Genomic DNA, 10,498 nt, shown 5'->3' on the forward strand with positions numbered 1-10,498 from the left:
GGGGGACGTTGTCCCTGCGCAGCCCCGGTGGCCTCAGAAGTAGGTGAGGTTCTTGATGAGACCCAGATCCAGCATCCGCTTGATGGCCACCGCCTCGTGCGAGACGTTGTGCTCCGACGCCTGCGGGACGGGGAACAGGGGGTGACACTGGAGCGTTCTCCTTCTGCCCCCTCCCAGCCCTCCACCTCGTCCACCCCACCAGCGTGGAGTTGGCCCTAAACCTTCACCTGAAGGGAGGAGCCCCTCAAGAGGAGGGAGATGACCCTGCCCAAGCGCTCTGGGCCCTTCTTCTCACACATAACCCACGTCCCAACTCTCCACCGTGACTACAAAGATGTTGGGCTACATGGAGGAGGTGGATGATGACCATCCAAAGGTGGACTTCACCACCCATTGTGGAAGGGGAGAGAGGCGTGACCGTGGGGACAACCTCCCACACTGCCCAGCATCACCAGAGCGCTGTGGTCCCCCATCCCAGGGGAAAAATTGGGGGTAACATGGACAAAAAGTGGGGGTAGATACTTACCGCCATGGACTTGAGCGTGATCTGCTCGTAGTAGTGAATGGTCTGCTTCTTGTTGGACGAATCGGGGTAGCCGAAGCCCGCGATGTGCACCAGGTCGCAGAAGTGCAGCGCCAAAGTGATGGCCAACAACCCCGTGGTGGGCTTCTGGAGGGAGAGGGGGGAGAAGAAGATTTGCGGAGAGCCGTGGGCCTTCAACGACCTGCACGGGGAAGGCCAGGGGGGAGGACGTCACCCCTTGGTGGGAGCGTGGTGCCAACCATCCCCACCCCTTACCTGCTTGACCTTCCGCGGTTGCTTCATGGGGAGGTTGAGCAGTTTAGCAGCAGTTACTTCCATGTAATAAGGGTTGAGGATGCGCACTTGCTCGGGGTTGGCGTCCCAGATCAACGGGGGCTGTTTCCAAAACCCTTTCCTAACCTACAAGAGGATGGAGATGTCCAGTGGTGTCCCGATAAGAAAGGTGGGGCACCAGGGTGGGGTGGGACGAGGGTGGGACCCCGCAGCAGTCCGGGAGGGGTGGGACCCGGTTCCCCACCACGCTTACCCTCTTCTTGTCGTTGAGGATGGCCTCCATCCACTGGAAGTCCATGGGCTTGAAGGGCACCAGCACCAGCAACGTGTCGGGGTTGTTCTCCGTCTTGGGGTTGAAGTGGGCCGACTCCGGGTAGAAGAGGCGCATGGTGGTCTTGGAGCCCACGTCCTGCTCGTAACCGTGGACCGGGGCGTTGTTCAACCTTGGCAAGGGGAGGGACATGGGGACATCAGCGGTGTGAACCCCACCTGCAGGTGGCACCGGGGAGGGATAAGTGGGACGGTCCCAGGGCCGTACCTGATCACAACGTCGTACGTGTTGATGGTCTCCCCCATGGAGCTGTTGCGGAGCCGGTGGCCGTTGCCCACCACCGCACACCTCCGGCACTTCAAGCTGCGAGAGAAAAGCCGCGTCTCAACCAGACCTGCTCTAAACCAAGGTGGGTTTAACCCCCAAGAGGGTTTTTAACCCCGCGTTGGCCACTTTACAAAGCTTCCCGTGCTCCGTCCACCACCCCTGGATTGCAGAGGTTCATTCCGCCAAATCCTGGGCGCACAACACGCAGATTTCCACCCCCTCCCCAAAGGAGCAACGATGAAGAGGAAGAGAAAAGCCCCAAAACCCACCCCGGCGTTACCTCTGGATGCTCTCGGGCAGGGAGTAGTGAGTGATGGACAGCAAGCGCAGGAGGACGTCTTCTGCAAAGCAAGGGCGAGGAGGAGGTGAGGAAGGCAGCTCCTGCCTGCTACAACGCCCCTGGGGTCCTGCCCCATCCCTGCCAGATCTCCTCCCACCGTTAATCCCAGCTCCGGGCAGATAATCCTCGGCTGGAACCCACCCTAAACCCTTTTGTAGGGACCACGCGCACCCAGGGCAAGCAGATACGTGGCGCAAAGTCTGAAAATCATTCCAACAACTTGTTAGGGGGGAAGAAAAAAGAAAATAGTCGTCGTGTCCCCCTCCCAAAAAAAAAAAAATAATCAACCTGCAGATGTTTTACTAAAAGGGAAACTGAACCCCCCCCAGGGAGGGGCAGCAGGACGGACAGATGGATGGAAACCCACGGCGAGCGCTGCCGAGGCTTACCGCTTCCTTTCGTGCCATAGGGCAGCTCGTAGAGCGACGGCGTCTTCACCCAAAAATAGTCCTTCAGCTGCAAGAAGAGCGGGTGGTCCCTCGTGTAGCTGCCGAGGAGCAAAGGGCCGGTGAGACCGGGATGGCACGGGGCGGGGGGGATCCCGGCTCCGCGTCCCCCCCGTCCCCGCTCCCAACCCCGATACTCACTTCCCGATGAGCTGCGCCGCTTTCTTTTCCACCTCCCCGAGGGGACACATCGTCTTGTTTTCTTGCACGGGGAAATAAAAGCTGTGAGGGAAAAGGTTAAAAATAAAAGAAAAGAAAATAATATGCCTGCTTCTCTGCTTCCCCTCCCAGCGAAGGGGGCTCCGGCACCGCCACGGCTGGCTCCCAACCCCGATACTCACTTCCCGATGAGCTGCGCCGCTTTCTTTTCCACCTCCCCGAGGGGACACATCGTCTTGTTTTCTTGCACGGGGAAATAAAAGCTGTGAGGGAAAAGGTTAAAAATAAAAGAAAAGAAAATAATATGCCTGCTTCTCTGCTTCCCCTCCCAGCGAAGGGGGCTCCGGCACCGCCACGGCGGGATTCAAGCCATGCCAGCAGCGCCGGGGAATATCGCGAGCCAGATTTAAGGCCAGCTCTGCTTTGGGTATTTATTTGCTGGGCTTGCAGCCTTGCATCAGAAGAGGTCTCTCTTGCCCTGCTCATAGACCTCACGCTCTCTGCTTTCCCCGTCTCCATCAGCATCACCGGGACTGGGAAGAGCGCGAGGTTTTCCCTTTCTCCCGCGCTCAGAAAAACACCGACATTTGCCCCAAACCCCGCAGAGCCCGACCGCCAGGAGCCGAGGATGCTGCCACCTTCCCGGTCCCCCAGGATCCAGCGAGACGATGCTCCGGCATCCCTGTGTGGGACGAGTGGGAGGATATCGCCTCCCGAGAGCGAAGGAAAGGGCAGGAGGTCCTTTAAACTTTAATAAAAGCCACTCACAGCTGTGTGTACCTGTCTTCCCGGTAGATCGAGTACCAAACCATCACCAGAAACAGCGCCAGCACCCCGAGTATCTTCCCTCCTGCGCGCCCAGAGAGCAGAGGGGGAGAGGGGGGGGGGAAGAAAAACACCGTCAAGGCGGTACCCGATGTTTGGATAATCAGATATTGGGGACCTGCAGCCTCCTGGGGATACCCTGGTAAATCCAGGATTGCGGAGCCGTCCCCGGCAAAGCCTTCTCCCCAGGGAGCAGCGGGGGTCTGGATGGCACGGTGCGCTCCGAGATGGAGCGGGGTTGGTTTTGTCCCAGCTCCAAAAGCAGCCGTGCCGTTTCCTCCTGCCCACCTTGCTGCACAAACACATTCCCTCTTTCCGGGTGCCTCCAGCTCGTTTTTCTACCGCAGAGCCTCAGGAGCTACCGGGTGCCCGAGCCCAGGGGATCGAGGACCCCAAAAATCACCTTCCCCACCGTGATTTCGCCCGTGATGCTGCCACCTGGCTGGAGCTGCAGCAGAGCGGCATCCTAGCCCCCAAAGCCAAATTTCCAAACGCAAAATCCCTCGGGACAGCTTGGAAAAAGGGAGACGGGACACCACCCCCCCCACCTCCCCAGCCCCGGGAGACTCACGAGACTTGTTGATCATTTTTATCAGCAGGAGAGGCATCAGGCGAGGGCCGGAGCTCTCATCGCGGCTGCCGCCGGTCACCTGGAGTGGGAAAAGAGGGAAAAGCATTCAATTAGGTTAAAACCCACGGGAGCCATCCCCAAAAACCCCATCCAAAAGGCATCACCGCCCACTTGCCCCATCCGCGCCTGCGGACAAGCGAGGGCTCCCCGAGGGATTTCTTTCCATTTAAATTCACATTTCTCTGCCCCGCAGTCGCCAAAGGTTTGATGTACACAGAGTTTATAAAAGCCAGGCAAGCGGCCGCGGTTCCCAAGGAGCCTCGGCCGTACAGCTTCAACACCAAAATTCCAAAGGAAAAAAAAAAATAATAATAATAAATGAAAGAGGAAAAATGAGCCCCCCCCCGGTGGGTTTTCAACTGCAAAACCCCAAAGCGCCCAAATTGATGCCCGTGGCAACGACGTGGGGGGAGATTTTAAGCCCAGCCCTTGCTCAAGCATCCACCTGGCACCAGCCACCGCAGGTATGAAGCCAGACGTGCCACCACCACCACAGAGCCAGGCAGAAAGGACCGGAGCAGCCCAGCGGGATCAAAGCAAAGAACATGACGTACTTGGGGAACCTCCAACGCCTTCGATTCAACCATCCCGGCCCCGGGGAAGGGGGATGCCGCAAGCTTAATGCATGAGCGAACGCCGGCCGGGGAAGCGGGGCGACTTTTTTCTTCCTCCGAAACCTCTCGCTCCTGGAATAAGGCAGCAAAGAGCCGTGGTGGGAGCCACCCCCGGTCCCGTCGCGACACGGCCGAAACGGAAAATTAACTTACCGGGTGGGAAAAGCTTTGGGGTACGGGGGAGATTTGGCTCCCCAAGGATGAATCCTACCCTAAGCCCGGCTCGGAGTTGGGTTTGGCTTTGCCACCCCACGACGGAGCTGCTCCGTCTCGGAGGAGGAGAGGGCGAGGAGGTGTTAAATGCCCAGCCAAGAGGAAAGGTACACGCCTGGGCTGGGCGATGGAAATTCTGGTCTTGAGGGATTAGTCACCTTGTTGGAGGGGGGAGATGTCACCCATCGCCGCACCCCACCCTGCCTAACGAAGCACCGTTAATGAACCCAGCACCTGCCGCGGCCACGTCCTCACCCAGTCAAGAGCAAGTCCCAACTAGCAGCTTTTGGGGCAAAATATATCAAGACAGAGGAGAAACAGGACCAAAGAGGGTCCCACAAGAGCCAGGTTCTTCCCTTCCTCATCACCGGTTCCTGAAATTATAAGGGCAGGAAGGGCAATAAATTAAAAAGGGCAGGAAGGGCAATTAAAAGGGAATTAAGGACAATTAATCCGCGCTACAAGCAACGGGACGGGATACGAAGCGAAAATAATCTCTGTCCGTTTGACGGCAAAGCAGAGGGACGGGGACAGGCGAGGTGGTACCCTGGGAAAGCGCCCGTCTCCCCCCAAACCACTTCACCTCCGTAAAACAAAGATCTCAACCCCCTTCCCAGCGAGTCGTGCCCGGGCACAGCCCCGCCATCGCCTGGGGATCCCAGGAAGGGGAAGCAAAAGCTCCCCCCGTCCCCTATTTACACCCTGGCTCTCATTCCGCATCGGTATTTCTGGCTCTACGAGTCCCTCCTGGCTCGGGAAGGAAAGAGAAGATTAAACCCACGATCGCACGGGTGGGAACGAGCCGGGATGAGGAGCTGGGGGGGGTCCTCACCGCTTTATACGTTACATTTACTTGAAAAAAAAAAAATAAAATTATGGGAAAGCAGAAAGCAGCTTGAGTTTTCTCGGGGAATTTTTTTCCTAGCAAAACCGGCCACAAAAGTCCCCGAGGGGAAATCCTCACAATGCTCCTTGGGGGCCTGAGAGCCCCCCATTCGCCCAGGGCTGGGGTGCTGGCGGGCGTCGGGATCCGAATTTAGCACCAAATTCGCCCCCCCCCCGGCTCTCTCCTTCGGTGCCAAATCACCCAGCTGGGCTTCCCACCGAGTGCGCTTCACCCCTGCCGCTGGCTTAGGACACTGGGAAAATCCCCTCTCACCCCCCGTGTTTGCTTTTACATACCGGCTTTTTGTTTTAAATATTTTTTTTTTGAAGGCTTTATGATCTTTTCCCAGGCTTGTACGCACAAGCTGGGCCCGATGCAAAACTTATCTAAGACAAACACGGTTAATAATCCCGGAGGAGAATGAACGCTGTTTAGTGAAGCGTTCAGGGAATGCGGAGTAAAACAGAGCACACCCAGGCTGCCCCCGCGCCCAGGCCGAAGCGGAGCTGCTTTTGGAACGAATTCAAGCTCCCCCCAGCCTTGTGCTACCAGATCCGCAGCCCAAACCACAGCGGCTCCTTAAAGCTGGAAGGTCTGAACACCCCGAGCCAGCTCCCTCCTCGTAGAGCTGGCGGAGGGAGCGATGCTAAAGGGTGCTGCTGGTCCCCCCGCAGCATCCCTGATCCCCCAGAAAACTCAGACGTCGCAGCATCTCTGGTCCCCCACAGCATCCTCGGATCCCGCAGCATCCCTGATCCCCCAGAAAACTCAGCCCCCGCAGCTCCCCTGGTGCCTCACAGCATCCGCAGATCCCTCAGCATCCCTGGTCCCGCCTCAGCATCTTCAGACCCCGCAGCATCCCTGATCCCCCAGAAAACTCAGCCCCCGCAGCTCCCCTGGTGCCTCACAGCATCCGCAGATCCCTCAGCATCCCTGGTCCCGCCTCAGCATCTTCAGACCCCGCAGCATCCCTGATCCCCCAGAAAACTCAGACGTCGCAGCATCTCTGGTCCCCCACAGCATCCTCGGATCCCGCAGCATCCCTGGTCCACCCAAAAACTCGGACCCCACAGCATTCCTGGTCCCCCAGAAAACTCAGACCCCGCAGCACCCCTGGTGCCTCACAGCATCTGCAGATCCCTCAGCATCCCTGGTCCCCCCACAGCATCCTCAGACCCCACAGCATCCCTGGTCCCCCAGAAAACCTAGTCCCTGCAACACCCCTGACTCCCTCCAGCATCCTCACCTCCGAAGCCCCTGCCCTCCTCACCCCCCCCCCAGCATCCTCAAACCCCGCAGCATCCCTGGTCCCGCCTCAGCATCCTCAGACCCCACAGCATCCTTGGTCCCCCAGAAAACTCAGTCCCTGCAACATCCCTGACTCCCTGCAGCATCCTCATGCCCCGCAGTATCCCTGGTCCCTCCACAGCATCCTCAGACCCCGCAGCATCCCCGGTCCCCCCGCACCCTCATAAAACCCCGCAGCATCCCTGGTCCCCCCACGGCATCCTCAAACCCCGCAGCATCCCCGCAGCATCCTCAAACCCCGCAGCATCCCTGGTCCCCCCGCCGCATCCTCAAACCCCGCAGCATCCCTGGTCCCCCCGAAAACTCAGACCCCACAATATCCCTGACTCCCTGCAGCATCCTCAGACCTCACAGCATCCCCGGTCCCCCCACAGCATTCCTGGTCCTCCCACAGCATCCACCACTCCAGAATCCCTCCAGGTCCTCCAGTGCAGCATCCCTCATCACAGCATCCTCCCCGGTCCCCCAATCACAACATCCCTCTCCGCAGCAACCCCTCAGTCGTCTCCCCCCCCCTGCATCCAGCAAGGCGAGATTCGGCGCTCACCCCTTGCACGGAAGGGATGCAGGTGCTCCTCGACCACCCCTCCCCGTGGGTTCAGTCCGGGGCATCACCTCCCCCACCAAGCCCTGGAGCTGGGGGGAAAGTCCCGGGTGGATTCGGCTCCCCACGTTTTGAAGCAGCACCCGAAAAAGCCCCTCTCTTTGATGTCTGAGCAACGCACCTCCAAAGCACCCCCGGGCTGAATATTATCGCTGCATAAACTCCTTAAAAGCCCCACCGCCGCCTCATCTTCACAGCCAGGTCTCCCCTTCCCCAGCCTGGCATCACGGGAAAGCCCCATCCCCGGGATGCTGTGAAGCTCCTCGCCAAGTTTCCCCCCCATCTCCCTCAGATCCGGAGCAGGGTTTCTGCCTCCCAGTTTCACCACATCCTGGGAAAACCCCTGGGAGATGCCAAAAATGACCCTCCTGCTGCAACGGGTGACCTCGCAGGAGTTTGTCCCTATTATCTTCACCCACCGGGATCTCCCCCCGTGGCCTCGACGGCTCCGGCATCTCTAGATTTAAATCATGTTAATCCACAAAGCGGCAGCGGACACCGGCCAAGCTGCTCCCATCCCACACTCGGGTAAAAAAAAAAAAAAATAAATAAAAATAAAAAATAAAAATTAGCATTTAAAGCTGTGGAGCAAATGCAAAGGTGGGGGGTGACGATAAATCCCCCCACCCCATCCCGGCATGGGCGGACGGTGATTCCAGCCACCCGGCAAAGCATCCATGGACCAGCAGAGCACACAGCAAAAGCTCTTGGTACTTTTACGTTTCCATGGTAACCCACGGATTGGGAAAACGAAGCGTGACAGGAGGCGAGGACACCTCTCCCGTGCTCCCACCATCCCATCCCGCACATCCACAGGGCACGAAGCCATCCGCTGCCTGATCCAGCTCCCCTGGGCAAGAAGGATGGTCGTCGGAGAATGAGCATCTCTGGTGGTTCACCCCCCCAAAAAAATGCATTTATTTTTAACTGGATTTGAAGGGATGCTGCCCGAGGAAGGGATGCACCGGCAATCCCTAGGGATTCACTCCATCAGTGGGAACTGAAGGGAGACGGACAGGACAGCACAGACCCCTTCACCAGCCAGACTCTCCCAAGCCTTCAAGGCCTTGTGGGGACCAGCAGGATGGGTCCTGCGCTCCAGTTTGAGGACAAGAACCAGGATCGACCCCCCACAAGGAAGCAGTTTACAGCCCCGGGATCTTCCAAGCCCCCATCCCACAGGTTTTCTCCACGCGGTAGGGCTGGGATCGCCGGAGGAGCCTGGCAGATGCCGGCTTACCCCCCGCACCGGCTCAGCCACAGCCTGCCTCGGCAAAACCATCGCCTGCCGGAGCCTGAACGCAACGTGGGAGGCAGCCGGGGGTGATCCTCCGGGGAAAGGATCCGGCCAACTCGAGGAGCTGCCTGGGCTTGGCAGAGCATCAAAGGTACCCAAACCCCTCAGCCTGGCATCCCAAAGCTTCCTCGCCCTGGCTGCTGTGAGCTCCAGGTGCTCTGGGATTTTTTTATTTTTTTTTTCATCGCCTGCCGGAGCCTGAACGCAACGTGGGAGGCAGCCGGGGGTGATCCTCCGGGGAAAGGATCCGGCCAACTCGAGGAGCTGCCTGGGCTTGGCAGAGCATCAAAGGTACCCAAACCCCTCAGCCTGGCATCCCAAAGCTTCCTCGCCCTGGCTGCTGTGAGCTCCAGGTGCTCTGGGATTTTTTTATTTTTTTTTTCCCCCCAAGCTGGGAAGGAAAAGGAGACTCACGGCGGGGAGAAAAACCTCGTGGGATTGCAAACAACCATCGTCGCAAGCCCAAAAGGCAGCAGGGTCTGGATCTGATCCTCCCCCAAGGGATGCTGCGGTGGGATGGGGATGCTGCGGTGGGGACCGGGGATGCTGCGCCGAGATGGGGACGCTGCAGGGGACCAGGGATGCTTCAGGGGACCAGGGATGCTGTGGAGGGGACCGGGGATGCTGCCAGAAAACGGCAGGGCAGAGCAATTGCAAGAGCACGAGGCGCAAGCGCAGCGGGCCGGGGGATGCAGGAGGTCATTAGGACGCGGCACTACAAATATCAATCCCGTTCAAGACCGGACATCACCCCACCGAGGGCACAGAGCGCCAGCCCGTGCCTCCCAGACCCATACTTATCCTATTTTAAGAGCCCTGCGAGTCACTTCAAAGGAATTTTAATTGCCTGTTAATAGGAGAGGTACCACTATTTCCTTAGCCCGTGGTATCCTCGGCATACAATAACCCAGCCAAAGATTTATGATAGGGGGGAAAAAAGAACCCCTCGTTGGCATGTAAGCCTTAACAAAACATTTACCCGTGACGAGGGTGCAATTTTAGAGGTGGCAACAGCAAATAAACTCAGGTAGGACAAGTATTGCCACAGCGGCACATCCCCAGAACAAATGCCGGCTGCTCCACCTTTCCACAGCGCTGTTGGTTTTAACGCGCTCGGGAGCTGAAACCCAACTCGGGCCAGCGCTGCCACCATCCTTCTCCTCTCCCACCATTTTTTTTCTAAACCTTGTAGCAGGGAAAACACAGGGATTGGACCTAAATCCCTTCCTATGGCCCCAAAACACCGGTCGCGTGGAGTATCCCACACCTCCAGGGTAATCCCATGCCATCGAAGGAGCTACAGGGCTCCTCCTTGGTGTGTCAGGTGACATTATTACAGGTTATATATTATTATTTACATTATACAGGTTTAATCGCTCTTTTCCGATTTTAAAAAACCCACAAATTAAAGACCCTTTCCTGCCAGATGTGGCTCACTGCAACCCAGAGGTGACAGCCGAGCTGCCGGAGAGCTGTGCCACCCGTGGAGGGACATCCCCACGCTAACGAGACACAGGTGGGCACCCACCGGTGACCGGTTTATATCTGATGGGATTTCATCACCGAGCCCCCAGCATCCATCCGGCCGCCCCCTCCTCCTACCTGCCTCTGCCGGTCCCCATTTGCTGCCACCGTCACCTCCATCCTCAGGGGACCACCCAGGGATGCGGACGGCAACGGCGAGAGCGGCTTTGGCATTGCGGCTTTGCTCCCACCCTTCGCCCTAACTCCCCCCCCCCCCCCCAAACAACACCAAAAAC

General features: G+C 58.2%; 1 protein-coding gene across 2 annotated transcripts in view; it reads right to left on the reverse strand.

The window, feature by feature from the left end:
* Position 1: 1 nt before the first annotated feature.
* Positions 2-10,498, reverse strand: part of ST3GAL4 (ST3 beta-galactoside alpha-2,3-sialyltransferase 4) — an 11,312-nt gene continuing 815 nt past the window's right edge. The window contains exons 1-11 of one of the 2 annotated variants that reach the window (XM_009890813.1): positions 4,371-4,403; positions 3,757-3,835; positions 3,129-3,210; positions 2,543-2,623; positions 2,145-2,242; positions 1,696-1,756; positions 1,356-1,451; positions 1,071-1,260; positions 800-943; positions 527-670; positions 34-120 (exon numbers count right to left, since the gene is read on the reverse strand). In XM_009890813.1, the coding sequence (XP_009889115.1) occupies positions 34-120; positions 527-670; positions 800-943; positions 1,071-1,260; positions 1,356-1,451; positions 1,696-1,756; positions 2,145-2,242; positions 2,543-2,623; positions 3,129-3,210; positions 3,757-3,835; positions 4,371-4,403 (1,095 nt within the window). Of the gene's footprint in view, positions 121-526; positions 671-799; positions 944-1,070; positions 1,261-1,355; positions 1,452-1,695; positions 1,757-2,144; positions 2,243-2,542; positions 2,624-3,128; positions 3,211-3,756; positions 3,836-4,370; positions 4,404-10,498 lie in introns of those variants that run through there. The other variant, XM_009890814.1, reaches the window with a different exon arrangement.

Source organism: Charadrius vociferus, unplaced genomic scaffold, assembly GCF_000708025.1.
Source record: "Charadrius vociferus isolate BGI_N301 unplaced genomic scaffold, ASM70802v2 scaffold858, whole genome shotgun sequence".
NCBI lineage: Eukaryota > Metazoa > Chordata > Aves > Charadriiformes > Charadriidae > Charadrius > Charadrius vociferus.